General features: G+C 40.2%; 1 protein-coding gene across 1 annotated transcript in view; it reads right to left on the bottom strand.

The window, feature by feature from the left end:
* The window catches only part of CRYBG1 (crystallin beta-gamma domain containing 1), a 197975-nt gene extending 176776 nt beyond the window's left edge, over positions 1–21199 (bottom strand). Inside the window, exon 1 of the mRNA XM_047734833.1 lies at positions 20987–21199. Coding sequence (XP_047590789.1) covers positions 20987–21159 — 173 coding nt within the window. The 5' untranslated portion in view covers positions 21160–21199. The remainder of the gene's footprint in view (positions 1–20986) is intronic.
* Positions 21200–21429: the final 230 nt, after the last annotated feature.

Here is a 21429-nt window from a genome sequence, read left to right as displayed (position 1 = left end):
AGGCCCTACTCAAGACCTACCAAATTTCCATTTCTGGAGGTGGGGATGAATTTGTTATTTTCGGCAGGTGATTTTGATTTGGATATCTCAATAACATAGTTTGAGAAACACTAGACCTCTTCTTTTAAAGGTCCACAAAATTTTTGTTCCATGATTAGGTCAAGTTGAATTTTCAACATCCTCTCCCCAAAAGGAATCCATCTGCCTTTCATAGTACGAAGACAAAAGAAAATGATTGCAGGATTTCCTATTAGTCTTCCTGGATATCAAAAATTTTGTAGTAAGTGGATTACTTAATAGCAATATGGTCATAGTGCCTTAATCATAATTGTTTTTTGCAATATGGCCAACTCAAAAATAATGATTCATCAGGTCATATTATTGTTAATAATACCTTTTTAATAATAATCACAAGTGTACAGATTATCAAAAGTCTTCTGCTAGCTTCTGCACACCAGCAATACAACAACCATTTCTAAATACTAAGCTTTTAATTATGACATTAATATTAAAAATAAAGTCTAAATTATCATAAAATATTAAACATAAAGTTATATTTCTAACAGAAATATAGTTATCTTTCTAATACATATGCTATACTCTATAAATAGCAATACACAGAAAGATTGCTTCTTAGAAGCCAACTTCACCTAGAAACAGTAGAGTTTGCAAAAAACCTTGGGTGATCCTGAAAGAACAAAATTTCAGGGCTCACACCAAACATTATGTTTCAAATCTCGGACATTTCAAAATCCGGATGTTGCTGACAGCTGGTCTGCTTCTGCAGAGACACTGATAGAAAATTCTGCATCTGCTAACATGTTTCTATAACACATCAGAGAATTTGTTTTCTCCATAAAAAGAAGAGTTTCTATAAAGTACAATCATACTTCTCCCAGAGTGTCAACACTTGCATCACAAAGTCCTCATGGATGCTACTCCCTTTAAAGTGCTATGCCCTAGATGTGGCCTAATTAAGTCTGCAATTTTGACTACACTCACTGCACATGGACCGTCAACATGCCTTTTTGCAACGTCCATGGCCTGCTTCCCAGAGCTAAGGCCAATAGGCACTCCGGAGCCTGCCCTCCCTGGCTGCTATACGCCACTGTGTTTAGAGGTAGATGGCAAGTTGCTGGAGCTGAAGATGGCTCCTGGCTTCCTGGGGGCACTGCTTCCAGGTCCCTTAGTGGTGCTGCCCTTAGTGGTGAATGCATATGTACCTTTAGTTGGTGCCACCACCGTACAGAGCTGCTCGGCTCTTCTGCTGTAGCCAGATTATGCAAACACTGCAATGCCCACCCCTCTGGGACTGCTGAACTTCCAACCACGTGGGGACTTTCCGGCCAGTAGGAACCAACTTTATCAAGGCAGGAAATGCCAGGGAAGCAGTGGGCTGCAGAAGCAGCCCTCAGCCCATGACTGAGAGAACTGAGAGTTTTAATACTACCTCTAGTCCTCTCCCCAAGGCAGAGCATGGCCCTGACTCCTACAGAGACGTTCAGAATTTCCCTTGGGGACTAACCTCCATTTAACCACAGTGGAAACTGGTGTGATAATTAGCTCCTTTATTGCCTGGCTTCCCTTCTCTAGTCCCTTCTTCATTTCCTACAAGTATTTCCTGAATTCCATCTGTACTTGAATCCCTGTCATAGGGTCTGCTTCTGGGAGAACCCACCTAAGACACCATCTCATGGGGTGTCATCTCCCTCAAAACAATCTTTCAGTGGATGTGCTTTGTTTGTTAGTTTTTTTTTTTAAACATTTTATTATTTATTTGACAGAGAGAGATCACAAGTAAGCAGAACAGCAGGAGAGAGAGAGAGAGGAAAGCAGGCTCCCTGTTGAGCAGAGAGCCCGATGTGGGGCTCGATCCCAGGACCCTGAGATCATGACCTGAGCCAAAGGCAGAGGTTTAACCCACTGAGCCACCCAGGCGCCCCTTGTTTGTTAGTTTTTTTAAAGTAAGCTCTACACCCAACATGGGGCTTGAACTCACAGCCCTGAGATCAAGAGTTGCATGTTCCATTGACTGAGCCAGCCCTGTGTCCCACACAGGATGGGGGTTTAAACATTTAGCATTGGCTGATGTGTAACCATTGGGTGTAACATTTGTTAGTGTCCTTCAACCTCCCCAGTACCAAGTTAGAATCTCTAGTGAAATAGAACATAAAATCTGGAAAGAGATTGATAAATAGCATTTCACCTTTCTGCTGGTTCATTGGAGGTGAAATGATTCACCTAAGGTAACACAAGCAGAAAATGGCTAAAACAGGAGCAGACTTTAGACATTTTGGCCATGAGCTCAGGGCTGAAAACACTATGCTTCAAACCTCTAAGGAAACTAGTATGCTATTTCATTAAATTGAAGCTACATTATGACTACATAGAAGGCAGACAACTTTTTCTACATCTTTTTTCCCCCCAATTTTCCTCATTAGTAAGGTCTTCTAGGCTGCAAAATAGGAGTGTCTGCACATATCTCAGTTTAAATTTTATGGTCCTATGCTGAATTAGTAAAATGATGATCAAACATACAGATGTATATATCTTAAGAGATTCCTCAAAACAACATTTATATGTCAACAACATTTATATGTCTCTGTCTTCATGTTACATGTCTAAATTAAGTAACTCTTACAGTTTTCTTTTCTCTTTTGCAGTGGTACAGGGTTTCTACTCAGAGGGGGTTTAAAAACTCTAACTTTGCCAACCTACCTCATGACTTTGATGGCTTTCAACTTTTCACCAACAGATACACCCATTGAAAAGGGTGGAAAGAACTACTTAGCATTAGAACTAGTTCAGTTTCCATATGCATCAGATGTTACTATTTATTGTACTTACACCTTGACCAACCTTGCTAGAAAATTTATAAACTCAGATTTGTGATTCAAAGGACTTCAACAAGAATAGATCTCATGATGGAAGTCCAAATTTGCCCCCTCCTACTACGAATGAGGACTCTAACCCCCAGGGAGGTCAGGTGATTTTACTGAGTTGAGTTAACGCAGCCAATAAGTAGAGATCCAGGTCTTCAGATTTCTGGTTTAGTTCTTTCCCCAAATGGTTTTTATCAATATTCTTTTCCAAAGTCATCTACATTACTGGTACAAAAATCCCAAAGGTTATGAGGCTGTGATAGAAATAACTCTATCATCTGCTCACACTCTCCTCTTTGTGCTAATAAACCACTGAGATAGTTAGGTGGCTAGTCCCTCAGCCCTCTGATCCATCATCAAGCTTTGATGCCTCAGGAAGCTTAGATTGTAGCTACTCTGGGTTCCTGTCCCAATGCCTAAGCCTTGGCTTTGGAGCACCAGAATCTCTTGGGAATTTAATTGGAGACTTTTCAAGTCACAAGTTCCAAGAGGAAATTACTCTAGGGATATTTTTAAATCATGCAATATTTAAATTTCCTAAATGCATTGTGTTCAATGCTACTCAAATTTCCACCTCAGAAATAAAACTGAAAGGCGTGTACATGTTAGGACCTGAACATGAGTAGCTCTGATGGGAAAAGTGTCTAGGAGGGTAATAAACACTAGGGCTTTGCTCCACCAAAGTCGTACAAGTCAGGACAGTGTCTTTGGTTATCAAACTCCAAACACTGAAATGCGCTAGAGATAACTGTCTTTCAAAAAAGCATAGAGTAGGTAAGAGTCAAACTTGAAAATTCAATAGCTAGCCATTTGTCACTAGGAAAAATTCACTATTTTCTACATATAGAATTTTCTTAGAAATGTTATATTCAAATTGTAATATTCATAGTAGTGTAATCTTTAATTAGTATGTATCGGTTTCTTACTCTACAACCAAATAAATATTTCTCAATTTCCTCTTCTACTTCAATGCCATTTTACCTCATTAACATTACCTGTGTTAAATTAAAAAAGGGAAGAAGAAGAAAGGACAGTGCAATAAACCAGGGAAGCTATGAAACATTTTTTTTCCATTTCTATCTATTCTGCTATTCTGTATTGTGGCATTATAATGGAAAGAGCATTAATTAAAATTCAGGAGTCCTGGGCTATTGTCCTGACTCTCATTAAACAATGTAATGCTTTGATTGCTTAATCTGCAAAATGGAGACAATCAAAATTAACTACCTCTCTGGATTCTCTGGGAAGCCCATGTGAGCTTCTTCTGTGAAATAAGTTGCATCTGTAAGTGGAAGGCAACCTGGTAGCAGTGGCTGGGAGGAAATGTCTATCCAGCTAAACAATTCCCACAGGCAATTAATGTAGCAGAGGACTCAGGCAAGTGGGGGGAGAAAGCCAAGAAAGAGGGGGCAATGCAGAGCAACAGCAGAAAGAGCCACAGGGTCCCCCCCCTTTCAATCCACTGCTTTGTGCAGGGACATAGATGAGGGGGCCCTAGACCAGCTTCAGACCAGAACTCCAGAGATAAGGAGGAATCCACAGAGAGGAGATTAATGTGGAGAAAATATGGGGAAAAGCAAATGTTGCCATGTATTTACTCACTTCTGAAAAGACCACTGGAAGAGAGAAAAGTATGTACCAGGCTTTCAGAAAAGAAGCAGTGAAAGCCAGAGATGAATCAAAGGGTGATGGAGCTCACACTACCTATGCACTCACAGTTCTCACTGCTTTTTCACATTGTTTCAAAGGAAACTCTTGATAGATTTGTTGGGGACCAGGCAGGTTGACATCGTCCGCATTTTGTTGAATAGTACCCTGAGACACAGAGAACTTGATGATTTGCCCAAAGTCACCTATGTTGTAACTGAGAAATTCAGAGTTAAAATCTAAGCTCTCTCATTTTTGTTACCATTATGTTTTTGTTTTTATTTTTGTTTCTTTCTGCTATCACTGGTCATTGGTAAATGGTGAGAATTTTATATGTTGAATTTTAAATGAATTGATCTTATTTTATACCTGCAATAGAATATACTCAGTAATTCACATTTTAAGAGCATGAAATACAATCTGAATATCAGATCAACAAAAACATTTACTAAGATAGATAAAATTTATTTAAAAAGCAAACAAAGGCCAGGCCTTTTGAGCAATCCAGTGAATACCTGGATAAGCCTCAATACTCTATTAGACAGAGATCCAGTCAGTGATGACACAGTAAACATAGAAAACATTATCATTCGATTTAAACGACCTGTGAAGTGTTAACAACCCCTAGTTGCTTTGACTGCTTTGGCATTTATTCTGGAAAATTATAAACTTTTATATCTAGAACTGAAGCAGAAGTGAATGAAGTTAACTGTTTGCTATGCGCTTTTTCAATTTTTCATTTAAAGACTAAGAGAAAGTTATCATGCACCTATGAAGGAGTGCCCAAAACATGGTAGTATCCATTCAGCTCACAAAATCCTGATTGTGCTTTCTATAAGGAAGAGGTTCTTTAAATGAAGGAACATATATGAGTGGATGTAGAGGACTGTACATATGAATATATAAACTGCCAAAAACAGGACAAGGGTTTAGCCACAATGAAAAGAGAAACGAAAAAACTGAACCAATGATATCCAAATGAAACCAAACTAGAAACATTTGGCAGCTAAGGTATCCTCCTTATCTTTCAAGTACAGGTGTCTAGCACAGCTGCATGGAATTTATTTGCTCCCTTCTCTCTGGTCCCAATGGCAATTGGTGTGTATCTCTATGAGAGTCCTTTAATTCAATCTATGGGCATGATTCAAGAATAACCAGCTCAGACCTGACTTAACTCCCCTACCCAATTCTGAATGGTCTCTTACCTTAAACTCTGGCAGTATAAAGACACAGACACAAAAGAAAATACAAAGAGCACACTGCTTAGATTTAGCTGGTATCAGGCAGAATCCCAGCAGGAAGAGATGGCACACACCAAAGAGATGACCCAGAAGTGTTTAAAGAACTGACAGTTTAACACATGTGGGCAGGTGAGGGGACAGCGGTAGCAAGAGTGGAGCACAGCGGGAAGCCTGCCACCCCTGAATGCAGAGGCCAGGGAAGGTCAGAGGGCTGGAACTGGCAAGATCTGGGCTGTAGAAGAGGTCCACCCATCAGAGGCTGTAGCCTGCAAGGGCAGAAGGAAACCTCCACCATGTAAACTCCCGCTTCTGTCCTCTCCTCTAAAGCTTCCCATTGCCTAAACCAAACTAGAGACCAGAGGGCAAGTCAGCTTGGTCCATGCATCTAATACAGTCCTAAGGAGCACAGAGGAGGGTGAAGAGTGGATCTGGAAGGGCAAACAGAATATTAAGAGGCTGAGGTTGCCCACAGGGCTGTTCACTGAAGTAGTATTTATAATAGTGAAAAGTCAAAAAGAACCTAAATGTCCATCAAGAGTGGCATGAGTAAAAAAAAATATTTTACATACTTTAATGAGGTGAGAAAATGCTAATGATAATACTAAGTGAAAAATAAAGCAGGAGACAAAAGGCATCTAAATTCCTGCCTTTGTGATATCTTTAGTACTAATTCATATGAAAATATGTACAGGAAAAGAACAGAATGTTAATAATGTTATTCACAGATAGTGAGATTATAGATTATTATAACTACATGGTAAATCTGTCAAGATAGCTAAGGCAACTGTAGACTACTACATCTTTTTTTTTTTTAAGATTTTATTTATTTATTTGACAGAGATAGATCACAAGTAGGCAGAGAAGCAGGCAGAGAGAGAGAGAGAGGGAAGCAGGCTCCCTGCCGAGCAGAGAGCCCGATGTGGGACTCGATCCCAGGACCCTGAGATCATGACCTGAGCCGAAGGCAGCGGCTTAACCCACTGAGCCACCCAGGCGCCCTGTAGACTACTACATCAATCAATAAAATGAGAATCTCAATTATAAAAGAATAGCCCCTCAGAATGTCCACTGGTCTGAGCACTTCTATAGAACCGGACTGGACATTTAAAAAGTGGCATCAGGGATGCCTGGGCGGCTCTGCCAATTAAGTGTCTGACTCTTGATTTTGGCTCAGGTCATGATCTCAGGGTTGTGGGATCCAGCCCCACATTGGTCTCCTCACTCAATGGGGAGTCTGCTAGAGATTCTTTCTCTCCCTCTCCCTCTGCCCCTCCCACTTTCCCCCTGTGCACAACTCCCCACCCCACCCCCCACCCCAGCCTGGGCACTCTCTCTCTTTCTCTAAAATAAATAAATAAATCTTTTTAAAAATTTTAAAGAAATAACATAGAAATAAAAGTGGCATCAACCAATCAAACCTCCTTAGGGAAGATAACATGATACTTTGGGGCCTGAAATCTAACTCATGTGAGAAACACAAGAATAAATTGGGCATGTTTCTCTATTACTTTCCATATTTCACATCATATTTTCTCATTTCCCCTAGCAGCTCTTTAAATGAGGTATATAGAGATAGAGAGGTCTGTATTATAATCACTCTAACCACTAAAAAGATTATGCCTCCCCCACCCCTAATATATCATTTAAAATAAGAACAATCCTAAATCTTGAAACAAAATTTAAATATCTTAAAATAACATTAATCTCCAGGCATATTCTGGGTTTTTTTTCTCTCTCATCCCTGCTTTGCTGATATTGTAAGTACATGTTTAATTTAACAAGTAGGTAATCTAGCACACAATACAGATTCAGATCTTCCTCAATTTATGTGGGGCCACACCCTAATAAACCCATCATAAGCTGAGAATACTATGTCAGAAATGCATTTAATAAACCTAACCTACTCAACATCATAACTTAGCCTAGCCTACCTTAAATGGGCTCAGCACACTTACATTAACCCAAATCATCTAACAACAGAAAGCCTATTTTATAATCAAGTGATGAATGTGTCATGTACTTTATGGAATAGTGTACTGAAGGTGAAAAACAGAATGCAAGAGCTGTATGGGTCTGGAATGGTTGTAAGTGTAGGGGTTGTGAGCATGTGGCTGAGTGGGGACTGTAGCTGTCCGGCATCATAAGAGATGCTGAGATCACACCACATACTGCTGGCCCAGAGAAGATCCAAATTCAAAATCGGAAATACAGTTTCTACTCAATGTGTATCACTTTCGCACCATAGTAAAATTTGGAAAATCATAAGTTAGAAAATCATAGGTGAATCATTGTGAATTGCGGGCCATCTGTATAAATAAAGTACTTCAGTGTTAGAACTTGGGTGTGTGTGTGTGTGTGTGCGTGCACGCGCAAATATAAATATAACTATCAATTTAGGGATTTTTTATACCTTAGCCAGTATATCAGTCATGGTATTGAGAGCTGAAGGATTATAAATTCTCCAACCCCTGTGAAGTTGAGCCTCCTGTATTTCTCAGCCTCTTTCTTGTACCTCTTTGAATATTTTCTCTTCTTTCTTATTATAACAGTAAGTATGGAAACTTTTTATCATTTTAATAGTGAATATTGCAGCTTCTCTAAAAGACAGGAAAGTGAGACTCAGTTCCTAACGAGAGCCTGAACTGGCTTGCCAGGCCACACCACAGGACTCCCACAACACCAGGTGTCCAGAGTGTTTGTGTAATAAATGAATTACATTGGTGCAGTTTCACACTCACATTTACTTACCTTCCTGAGTGTGGAAAACACAGTCACTAAAGACATACATCAAAACTGCTTTTGAGAGAGGGAACATCGCTAAGTTACTTGAGTCACAAATGAAAGAAGCAAACCTGAAGCTTCAGTTGTCATGATCATTGAATAATGGTTTTTAAAATTAGAGAAAGCCTACAATAAACAGAACTGTGGTTTAAGATAAAGTAGTCAATTTTCAGTTGTAGTCTAGAAATTGAGCAGTACTCTTCACTCTTATAATTTATGCCATAGCATGTTTCAAGTCTAGCATAATGGAAAAAGAAACTTACTCTCTTTTATGACCTACTGTGAGCTAGTTCTGTGCATTTAATAATACTCATAGAAATTAATGAGCTTTCTTAAACATAATTTTTTAGATCCCTCAAATACATAGAAGTTAAAATAATATTCAATTTTCAGAGAAAGGGGCACTAACAACAAACCTACTATTTCCTATAGAGACAGGGTATTTAAAGGATTTTCATAATCCTTTTACTTCAAACTTTCTAGCTGTCTTTCAAGCCAACAGTATCTCCTATAAATTTGGAGTTTGGGTCACCAGCAATTTCTTCCCTCTTTTAGGGCTGTGATTAACTTCTGTGAAGAATGAAAAAATCTTCAACATTTCCACCTTAGATTTCTTTACATACTCTGTGAATCACGCCAGCAACAGGTAGTAAAACTGTGGCTTGTAGAGTAGATTGGAAATCAGGAGCAACAAGTTTGTTAACGCTTCAGGGATTGAGTCACTGATTCTTGGCACAATTATGTCATGTCGACGGTGCCCCACTAACTTCCCAACACATATGAATTCCTCATTCTTAGATATTTCCCTTCTCTGCAGTGGGACAAGCATTTCAAGGAGAATGCATCTTTCCTGGTTTTTTGTTTTTGTTTTTGTTTGTTTGTTTTTGTTTTGAGACAGAGTGTGTATGTGAAATGCAAGAGAGAGAGTGGGGGGTGGGGGGAAGGGCAGAGGGAGAGAAAAAGAGAATCCCAAGGAGACTCCATACTCAGTAGCGCGGAGCCTGATTCAGGGCTCCATATCACAACCCTCAGATCCTGACCTGAGCTGAAATCAAGAGCCACCCAGATGCCCCTCTTTCCTGACTTTTGAAAGGATGATAACTCTGAGAGCAAGTGGGTAACTACATTTGTATTGGATACTTCCATTCTTTAGCTAACTACCTACCATACACACACACACATACACACACACACACACACACACACACACTATCAACTACTTATTTGGTAAGTTTTAGTTTTCTCATGGTTTAGTGAAAATATTACCAGCTTTGGAGTTACAAAGACCTGGGTTCAAATACTGCCCTGTCATTTACTAGCACTATCAGCCTCCTTTTTCTCAGTTCTAAACAGAGGAGGAAATTTACCTATCTAGCAGAGCTATTATGAAGATTAAATAAGATACATTGAATATGAAAGCAACTGTCACATAATAGGTACTCTCTTTATTAGTGCCCTTTGTCCTATTTATTCTTGACAAAAGTTTTCTTGTGTTTACTCAACTGGCAGGAGAGGTGGGGAATTAGGAGGTTGAAAAGCATTCTCCTTGCCCATTCCCCCATGGACACCCATTTTCCTCAGAAAGCATATCCCCCTCTTTGCCCCTGAAAAAAAATAAACCATGTCCAAATCCAACTGGCTGTCACTTTTGGTGTTTGTTGATCATTTACTTAGTGACATTAAGGTAAAAATTGGTACTCCTCTTTGTTTAACACCAAGCTTTGTAAATTTGTGGGTTTGTAAGGAGGGTCTGATTTCACACAGAGAAAAGCAACCAGGAAACGTGCCCTGAGCAAGGAAGTTGATGCATAAATTCCTCAGGGGCTTCTCTGGAGGAAGAAACCACATGGTGATGAAGGATCCAAAGCCTTAAGGCATGTTCAGCAGTCATCACCTAGATCTGGGGCTGGCTGTCCCCTTATGGGTATCAAAAAAAAAAAGCTTTTAGGGCGCCTGGGTGGCTCAGTGGGTTAAGCCGCTGCCTTCGGCTCAGGTCATGATCTCAGGGTCCTGGGATCGAGGCCCGCATCGGGCTCTCTGCTCAGCAGGGAGCCTGCTTCCCTCTCTCTCTCTCTCTCTCTGCCTGCCTCTCCGTCTACTTGTGATCTCTCTCTGTCAAATAAATAAATAAAATCTTTAAAAAAAAAAAAAAGCTTTTAATAAAAGTGAAATAACAAGGAAGGGTACAATTAATTGCCAGCAATGTGCCAACTACAAAGGTTTCCTGGTCAAAGTACTTGAAACTTCTCACATGGTGAAATTAGGACAATTACAAAATGCAAATTGGTAAAAGTCAAAAATTGAGCAGATGCCAGACATTCAGTAGTACTTTACTTTTATCTTGAAAAAAATCCAAAATCTAGTTTTAGACTAGCTTGTTTAAACATGTTACTGACATATACAGTATGACATATACAGGAATACAAATGCTCATTTCAATCCAAGGTATGTTCCAATGAAGGCCTCCTGATCAATAATTGAATCTCTTCCAGACAAAATTATTTTGGATAGCCAACACTAAAAGAGAATAGTTTTGTAATCCCACCTTTGAAGCAACTACACTGTTTTGTTTTGTTTTTGTTTTGTTTTTTAATTTTTTTTTTTAAGATTTTATTTATTTGACAGAGAGAGAGAGAGATCACAAGTAGGTGGAGAGGCAGGCAGAGAGAGAGAGAGAGGAGGAAGCAGGCTCCCCACTGAGCAGAGAGCCTGATACGGGGCTCGATCCCAGGACCCTGGGATCACGACCTGAGCTGAAGGCAGAGGCTTTAACCCACTGAGCCACCCAGGTGCCCCTACACTGTTTTGTTTTGCAGACAATAACAACCTCTTAATAGGAGCTACACAATGGAGGAACAAGCCAACATTTGCAAGGCAGTAGAGCCAAGAATGGCTGGCATTGCCTAGGGGAGCCTCCACTACACCGGCTTGAAAAGCACCAGGGCAGTTCTTAGGTTTGTGCATGGCAGTCATGATAAAGGAGGCACTGTATTTCCACATGAATGTCAAGAGTTTGCTTCAACTGTCATATGTTTCTCAGACGAGATTAGGTGTGTTGAGGGTGATATGGTCATAGACTGTCATATCTTTTCCAAATAGCAGATGCAAAAAATAACCAAGCTGTGCTTTCATAGGATATTTATAAATCCATCAGTATTATCAAAACATTTAAATGATAAATTATAAATAAAGTACATTACATGTCATAGCAGCAGCATTACTTCAAGCCCTATAAAGGGAGTTTTTGCATGAGTACAATATGGATAGATCCTATAACTTCAAACTGACATTTTGTCATTATAAAATATAGCTGTGCAAGTTTAACAATTTTTTGACCTCTGAAACTAATACACTAAATGTTAATTGATTGAATTTAAATAAAATTAAATTTTTAAAAAATTTTTGAAAACATTTGAAAAACATTTGAAACATGAATTCTGTTATTTTGAGTGGGATGTTTTATTTTGTTTTTGGGGTTTTTTCTTTTTCTTTTCTTTCTTTCTTTTTTTTTTGGTAGTAGATAAAATACTAATTATAGCAGAAACTCTGAAAGTATTCAATATGTCAGTAACCAGACTCTAGTATATACAGTGGCTAGTAACTCAATCTTGCAGACAATCTCATAGTTGTTGCTTATGAAACAGGGGTGGAGGGGCGGGGGGATTTCCAGGAGAATAGTCACCAGGAAGTTAAATGAATCAGTTGGGCTCCTGTCAAAGATGGGTCTAGGCCAAGGGCAGGGAGGCACAGTCTACAATCCAAGAGAACCAAAAAGAGCAGCGGCTCTGAAATCAGAAAATCTGTTTTAGTCCCACTTCCTTCAACCACACTGAATTCTTCAAACTTCAGTCTCCTCACCTATAAAATGAGGGCATGGGCTTACTGCACAGAGCCATTATGAGCCTTAAGTGGGATAAAATATCAACAATGGTTTATAATTCTTGAAGTGTAAAGCACACATAAGGTAAAATGTGTATTCACTGTCAGGGACACCTCAGTGATAAATCAGGAAGTAAAACCAAATGATTCACGCAGCAGGATGTCTAGAGGCCTCAAGTTAGAACTGCCCCTAGCAGCTCTGCTTGAGGAATTCTGATATCCCCTTGAGCCTGGGTGACAACTGCAAAGTCTGAGGGCTACCGTCTTCCATTCTACTGCCTGTGCCAAGACTTTGGGCCTAAACTAGGCCCACATCTCCGTTATGTTGTTTCCTGACAAAGGTTGGGCAGAAGCCTCAAATACAGGATCTAGACACATTACTTTTACATTGCATACACTTTAGAATTTCTCTTTAAAATAGTTTTTTCTTCTAAAATTTTAATGTACTTCTATTTCTATGAATTTACATATTTCTCTCTCCATGACTTAACACAAAAATTGTCTAGTACCAAAAATTGACTTGATTTCCTATATATGTTATAATTTCTCATTGTAAAACTGAAGACCTAAATATACTCATTGTGAGAATATAAAGGAGGCAGCATTAATCACAATGATTGCAATTTGTAGTAATTAACTGCAGGACTCAAGGCCACAAGGTAGAGAATCCCAGCCCCGGACTTTATGAGCTCTGTGACATTGACTAAGTTAAGTGCCCCATTTTTCTTCAAAATGACAATAATAAGAATACCTACCTCCAAAGGATGTTATGAATTAATTGCAGTGAGTTAATATTTGTAAAGCACTTAGAACAGTGTGTGATATATACTGTGTATATCAAATAAGCTGCACCTTGCCATCAAATCTTAATGGAAGATAAGGTTTTCACAGACATGGTCTAAAGTTGTTATTATAAACCAAATGCTTCCTCTCATTCCTTACCTTATTTAACATATGTTATTTTGTCTCTTGACCTCAATCACAAGATAAAGAACTATCCAACTAGAGAACCCAGAGAACCATTAGGAACTTATGCCAATCTTTATTAACTAATTTGAAAAAAATTAGAAAGTGTATTACATGTGGTATCTTTATGTACTTATTGGTCAAATCTCTTACACAAGCTGTTGGTATTAACTTCAGGATGCCATAACCCTGATTTCTAATAAATGAGACTCAGTAGTTTGCTGGTTTGAAATGACACTTAACAATAACAAATATGGACAATAGCCAAATTCCTTCACCACAAGATATTTTGCCAAGCTTAACAACAACTTACTTTTACTTGTTTAACTGCCATCATGGGAAGGTAAAAACAAAAGGCACTTGTTAATTCTGTGTTTCATTTTTCTGAATTAGCTACAGGCTCAGCCTGCACTCATTTTGTCTATAACTTGTTGATGAGAGAAATGGGGACACCACAATGGATTTTGGATTCTCTGAGTCACTTGTATGTCCTTGGGGTCTCCTGGCACTTTGCCAGAATGCTCCCTTGTGATGAAGCCTCTTTGTTATTGCTTCATTTCCATTGAACAGGCCCATCCAGGAGATCTTCAGTGCTGTGAAGACAGCACTAAGCAAGTGCTCATTCTGTAGAATGAATACTTCTCATAAATCTGAATCCTTAGAGGGATTTTGATGAGGCATTTGAGTCAGCCCAATGCAGCTGTATTTTAAGGAAGCTACAAATGAGCTAATGAAACTCAACAGGCTTGCTTTTCTTACCAAACCTCTTAAAAGTATCAGACACTTGTACATACTTTGTCTCGAAAACTTGCTTGGGGACAAGGTATTGAATTCACATTTCAATTCTATCTTGGGTAAAAGCTGAGAATTCGTTTTTCTAAAATGAAGTATGGAAAGAGACCTGTGGGAGGTGCCCAGCAATTTGGTATGAAAATAAAGATAGGTTGTTTTTAAGGAAGAACACCTTACTTTGGAGAAGATAGGTAATACTGGACTCTCTTTGAAAGAAACTCCAGAATCTTTTGACAAAAATTGAGTAGACACCAAGTTAGTTTTCTGGATTTGTAAGTCTGTTTAAAGAATGTTAGAACCACTTATTTTCAGCGTATAACTTTAGGATGTCAACATAATGTTTATTTATGATTTCAGCCAAGGTTTTCAAATGACTATGTCACATTCCAAGCCCAACCGTTCTTCCTAGGTATCAAAATATGACAGAAGAGCTGAAATAATATGGTTTCAGGCTCTAGATATTTTAAGGAACTGGAGAAAATTATTTAGGCATAGTCCCAAATACATGATTCTCTTTGACTTAGATGCTGCTATGAAGATAAATGTTCCCATGAGCACTGGATATACTTGAAGATGATTATACCCTCAAAAAGGTTTGGAGCCTTTGATGACCTTCATACCAGAGAACAAAATGTCTCATTAATTATTCAATACGAGTAAAACTTCTTCATCAGAGAAAAAAACTCTGCTTCTTCAAGATAGTCCTTCTTCTAACCTCAGTGCATTTGATTAAATTTCTATTTCTGCATGTCATGAATCATATGCTGCTTTCCTCCTTTTCAGCTGTATGCTCCATACTCCACTAGTGTGCAGGTTCCTTAGGAGCAGGGATCATCTCTGATTTCATTTTTCTATTTCCCAGTGCCGAATACAGAATAAGTGCTCTGTGTTTGTTGATCAAAGGAAACTTCTCTAAAATTGGACTGATAAACATTTCAGTAAGAAGATACAAAAACAAATTTGTGCCATAGAATAATCTATCATTAATCCTAGAAAAATGATTCTATAGGTCAAATTGCATTGCTTTTCGTGAAGATCTCTAAAATCTTCTATACAATAAGAACAACATGAAATGGAGATTAAGCAATTATTTGATAAAATTTTCAAGGTAGGGGCACCTGGGTGGCTCAGTGGGTTAAAGTCTCTGCCTTAGGCTCCAGTCATGATCCCAGGGTCCTGGGATTGAGCCCCACACCAGGCTCTCTGCTCAGCAGGGAGCCTGCTTCCCGCACCCCCCACCTGCCTCTCTGCCTACTTGTGATCTCTGTCTGTCAAATAAATAAATAAAATCTTTTTAAAAAATTTCAAAGTAAACAGAAATACATGCAATTCAAGATTCAATGGTCTTACCAAAAACAATTTTTTTAAAATAAATAAATCACTTTTTTTTTTTTGGCATGGACATTCCTGAAACCCAACTGATCCATTAGGTGAACTCAAACTTTAAGACAGGTAAGTCTTCTTAATATTCATAGTAAGATTGGCATTTTGAATGAATATTGGGAGTTAGAAAGTGAATTTCAACATCTAATATTTTTGCTGCATTGCTTTAATCCTGAGAAAATAGTAGAGCAGTGATTTATTGCCTCATCCTTATGAATAAGATTTATAATTAAAAGCCAAAAAAGAAAAAAGAAGGGGCACCTGGGTGGTGCCATCAGCTGAGGGTCGACTCTTGGTTTGGGCTCAGGTTGTAATCTTGTGGTCATGATCTCAGGGTTGTGAGATCAAGCCCCAAGGTGGGCTCTGTGCTCAGAGTGGAGACAGCTGAGGACTCTCTATTCCTCTCCCTCTGCCCCCCTACCCTGTGGTCTTGCACTTGTTCTCTTTCTCTCTCTCTCTCTCTCTTTTTAAAAAAGTGAAAGAAAAAAGAAGTGAACCCAAGACCAGCAGTTCTAAACGTCTCCAAGAGTGTGTACATCATTTGTATATGGACTAAGAGGATCATGACCAAAAGCATAGAAAGAGGGGGTGAAGAGTGACACAATGACAGAAGCAGCAAAGAATTAGCCTACACTGAACTCAGACTCCAAAATCACTTCAGAAGAAACTCCTCTAACTTCAAGTAAAAAGTTGACCTTCCGCTTCCTCAGTCCTATGTATTAAGACCCTTAAGTCACTGAATGCATAAAGGTCTACCCTTTTACAGACGAACAGGCATGTCCAGACACTCAAAGGTATTTCAGAGACTGATAGACCTGGTTACAACTTCTGGGCTCCTGAAGTTGCTTGACTCCACTTACAATGGAAAACATATCTATTCAAGCTGCCGCCGCTGCTATGATGACAAGAACCACAGCTAACACAGCCCCTGTCACTCCCGCTTCCCTCACCTTTCATCTGTCCAGCACCTGCTTTGGGCGAGGCTCTACACCAGGTGTTTTGCGGCTGTGATATCTAATCCTCCTGGAGCCCCGTGAGGGAAGTGCCAGCATCTGCATTCTACCTGGGAGGAAGCTGAGGCTTCAGGAAACTTGGATCCAAATGGCAGAGGGAAATTTGAAACTGTGTCCATCAACATCACCGTCTGTGCCTTTTTCACAGCAGCCTGATGTCAGAACTCCTATTTATTGGGCATCTGTTCTCTTTTGGGCACGACGCTAGTCATTTTAAATATATATTTAAAAGTCTCAAGAACAGTGCTTAGAGATGGGTCTCAGATCATTAAACTGAAGTACCTTCCCAAGGAGCTCACAGCTAGTAAATGATAGAGCTCCAGTTCAAATTCCCATTTTATCAGTGGTAAAATAAAACCTAAAATCTCAAACTCTTGCCTTGGGCATGAGATAAATAAGAAAAATAACCCAGTGTTAACCAGCTTAGATGTAACATTAGATAAAACCAAATGACTTCTCTAGCTACGTCCTTGATGTTAGAAAATACTAAACCAGCCACAAAAGACTGAAAACTAGAATCAATTTTAAGTCATAAAGACTAACATTCTACACATCCAGAATGCTTTCGAATAGCATTTTAAACAACTATTCTCTTTCTGAAGGAATAAAACAGCAGTTTATCCTCACAACATTCTAGCGATATAAACAGGGAGTAAGTTGTTCTCCCTTCTGAGGAGGGAAAGGTCCATTGCAGTACAGATAAACGGGGCTGTGTACAGGGCAGAAACCTGAGCCTGCAAACCCTGACTTGAAGATAGGTTTCTGCCCACCCAGGGAGGTGGCTCTGGCCTCCAGCAGTGGCTGCATTTTTCCTCCAAAGGAAATGAGGTCTGCAGATTTTCCAAGGATTACGTGGCTCCCCACCACTTGAGTCTGGCTCTCTGGCAGAGAACACTAATGCATGCTTTCTAGGTTTAGGGCTCAGGGTAGCTGGAGGGTAATCATCTTCACGTCACTGCATTGACCTTCAGCTAAGAGCTACATAAGGAAATATATAAAAGGCACCGTTTCCATCAGATAGCAGAAAATAAACACATAAAATTACTACTAAAAAGGAGGCATAGGCAAGATACTAGTGAGAAAAAAGGGAAACAACCTCCCGCTTACTAGTGCTGACAAGGTGCCAGTCACTGTTCTGAGCACTTGACGTGCACGAACTTGTTTATTTTTATAACAACTCTTATTATGCCCCCTTTACAGATGAGAAAACTGAGGCACAAAAAGGTTAGTAACTTGCTCAGGATGACATGGCTGTCACAGTAAGTAGATGAACAGGGATTTAAACCCAGATAGAGAATCCCCCCTCTGAATAAACGGTTTAAAAAATGGGGTAGAATTCAAAACGTCATAAATGAGTGTCACTAATGGCTACTAAGGAAAGTCAGGCCACAGCTCCCAACACCCAAACCATGTCCTCTCCCCTGGATCCCCGATGGCAAGAGCTGAATGGACTAGACAGGAGACTGGCTACCAAGGAGGACAACAGCTCTCTTTCTGTGAAAAATAACATATTAACATGTTTACCAAGACCAAGCTGAAAAAAATCATAAGGTTGAATTTTAGGAAGTGAGGCAGCCAGTGTTCAAATTGTTTTACATTGAGAAAGAAAATGACCCTCATTGATTTTTAGAACATCTAAGCTGAAATCTGCAAATATTTGCAGAATACAGAAATCTGACCTCAATAAACTTTAAACCATCATTGGAGTGGTAAACTCTTCCAGGAAGAGAAGCATTTTTTCCCCCACCCAACCTTATTTCTTTCATTTCTTCCATTAGATCTTTGCATTTACAATGATGGTGATGATAACAATGATGATTTTACATTTTCTGAGTTTTAACTTTGTGTCCAGAAGTCTGATAAAAGTTTTAAAGTAGAAACTATCATTTGATACTCACAACAGCTCTACAGAGTCAGTATTACTCTTTTTCCCATTTTTGAAATGAAGAAATGGAGACTCAGAAAGGTGCAGTAACTTGCCCAAGGTCACACAGCCAGGATATAAATTCTTTTTTGTTTGCTCCGAAAGCCTTATGCCCAGCAAAAACATGTGGGCATCTGACTATCTGCTCCTCATACAGAGACAAAGGCCACAGCAAGATCTGCACATTTTGCCTCCTTCCACCACCTCAAGTCCTGGACAGAAGTGAGTGGACATGGCCAGATGGCTCAAGAGAGCCACATTGGTCAAGATGAACCAGAAACCTAAGTGTGTTTTAGCCACTCTCCTTAGACTAGAAACAGGTACACTCTCTCAGAAGTAAACAAAATATTTAGGAAGGTGATCTAACTAGGAAAACATCCCAAAGACAGACCAGTATGTTTAGTTTTCAGAACATTCATTAGTACGAAGTTCATCACTGTTCGGAAGGAAAGTTCTGTTGTTCAAGACTGAACAACAATACAAGATACTTGGGGAGAGAAGCAAAAACTCCTGTTTTAAGTTTTATTCTAAAATGCACTTGGATTTGAATACATTATCTATAACTGTGTATGATAACATTTTGATAGACAGGAAATGATCGTGATATGTCAGATAATAAAAAAACAAGGAAGTGTCTAAAATATTTATGGAGGTAATAGGAAAAATACTTCAATGATGGGTGCATCATTATTGAGTAACATTTTTAAAAAGAAATTCCAATTGGGGACAACTGGGTGGCTCAGTCAGTTAAGAGTCAGACTAGATTTTAGCCCAGGTCATGATCTCAGGATGCTGGGAATGGAGCCCCATGAGGGTGGATTCTACACTCAGTGTGGAGTCTGCTTCTCTCCCTCACCCTCAACCCTTTCCCCCACTCATGCTTTCTCTCTAAAATAAATGGATAAATCTTAAAAAAAAAAAAAAAAGGGGGGCGCCTGGGTGGCTCAGTGGGTTAAGCCTCTGCCTTCGGCTCAGGTCATGATCCCAGGGTCCTAGGATCGAGCCCCGCATCGGGCTCTCTGCTCGGCAGGGAGCCTGCTTCCTCCTCTCTCTCTCTGCCTGCCTCTCTGCCTACTTGTGATCTCTGTCTGTCAAATAAATAAATAAAATCTTAAAAAAAAAAAAGAAATTTCAATTGGTGATTAAGCACAGTAAGTCTTTGAATAAATAAAATTATGTTCTATTACAACCAATTATTACCATGGATGATAAAAACATGAGAAAAAATAAAATTTCTTCTTTTGTAGCACTCCCCTCCCATCCCCTCAAACATACTCGAGCCATCCTGAACCATTTGTGCTTCTCAGGAAATACCAGGATCTTCCCAGTGTTGGTGATGCTCACAGTGCAATCTCAACCTGGAAGTCATTGCTCCTCCCCTTTTCTGACTAAACTAGTTCAGTCTTCCACCTCCAGGAAGCCTTCCTGGATCCCCTCCTCTGTGCTAACATCTACTGTAGGATTCATCCCACCCTTTACTTACTGATTTCCACAGGAAACTGAGAACTCTTTTTGATTACAGGAACCAAGCTCATTGTTTTTTATACCCCAGCGCTTAGTGAAGGTGCCCAATAAAATTTTACTAAGTGAATGAAAATATATTGCAGAATCAATACTCTTTTAGAAATAAAAGGAAAATATATCCAAAATGCAAATTTTGCACCATTTTATTCTGGCCCGATAGTTCATAAGGGTGTATTTAACAACCACAACAAAAAAACATATAGCAGGAAAAATATTGCCAACTGCCCTTCACTAAAAATATTTTATACCTCCAAACCACATAAATATATTGGTACTTCAAATTGATTATTGTTCAAAGAATGTATCTATTCAGATAGCATTATTGAATAATACGAAGTTTTTATAAAAATTTAAAAACTACATTTTTTAATAACTAGGGGCTGCCCAGTGCTGTATAATTCGGGCACTGATTCCAATGGGGACAAGCCATTCTCCTTTGGGTTTCAGGTTCTCCACCCATAAAATGGGGGTAACCATCCCTGCCACTTCCTCCTCCTTTCGGATCCTGTGAGGCCAACGGAGATCTGTAAAAGTGGAGATCTTCACAATAAAGGCACCATTGTCAAAAGTATTGTGTAATTCCTAGGTAGAGTTCCTATCACTCATTATGGCAATAATCCTTCACTATCCTTCTCCTCTTCTTAGTAGGTTAGTGTCGACAGAACTCTTGCATAAAGTCTATGGCAGTCAAAGTAAAAGCCACATGGGTGGGCATGAGTTCCTCTCGCTGGTGCTTGGCCTGAGCCAGAAGCCACAAGGAACTAGTGGCCACAAGGAACCCGCAAAGGCCACGTCTGTGCCCCTCTGGACCCTGTTAACATTCCTGCCCTGAGAAACGGACCCTGGGCCCTTCCCCTCTGAGCGAGGTCGAGAGCGGCGGACGGTGGACAGGGCTCAGGGACCGCAGAGCTGGGAGGAGATGAGGGGAGAGGAGGTGAGACTCGAGGAGCTTACCTGGCCTCGCAGAGGGGCGCCGGGGGCGGGTGCGGAACGAACACCCCCCAGTCCGACGTCAGAGGCTGCTGCTTCTTCTTGGAGCGCCAGATATGGAAAGGGGTATGCTTCTTGGGGGTCCTGGACGGGCTGGACTCCGCGTGGTCGCCCTGAGGTGGCGGCGACAGTGGCATCTTCTTGTCCGCCTCCTCCTCTGCCGCCCGGCCCTTGTAGAAAAACATACCTGGGCGCCAGCTCGCCCGCCTTTCCCAGCGCGCCGTCGGACCCCGCCCCCTCGTCGCGGGTGCGGGGGACGGCAGAGGGTGAGAGGACGAGGACAGAGCTGAGCGCGAGCTGCACAGCAGCCCGAGCCCTCTGTGCCCGGCTGCCTTGCAGCGCCTCCACGCGGCAAGGGTCGCACCAGGTGCGAGCCCAGGTGGGGCGCACGCGCCTGGAGCCACAGG

Source organism: Lutra lutra, chromosome 6, assembly GCF_902655055.1.
Source record: "Lutra lutra chromosome 6, mLutLut1.2, whole genome shotgun sequence".
Taxonomy (NCBI): domain Eukaryota; kingdom Metazoa; phylum Chordata; class Mammalia; order Carnivora; family Mustelidae; genus Lutra; species Lutra lutra.
This window is presented reverse-complemented; position numbering and strand designations above follow the sequence as displayed.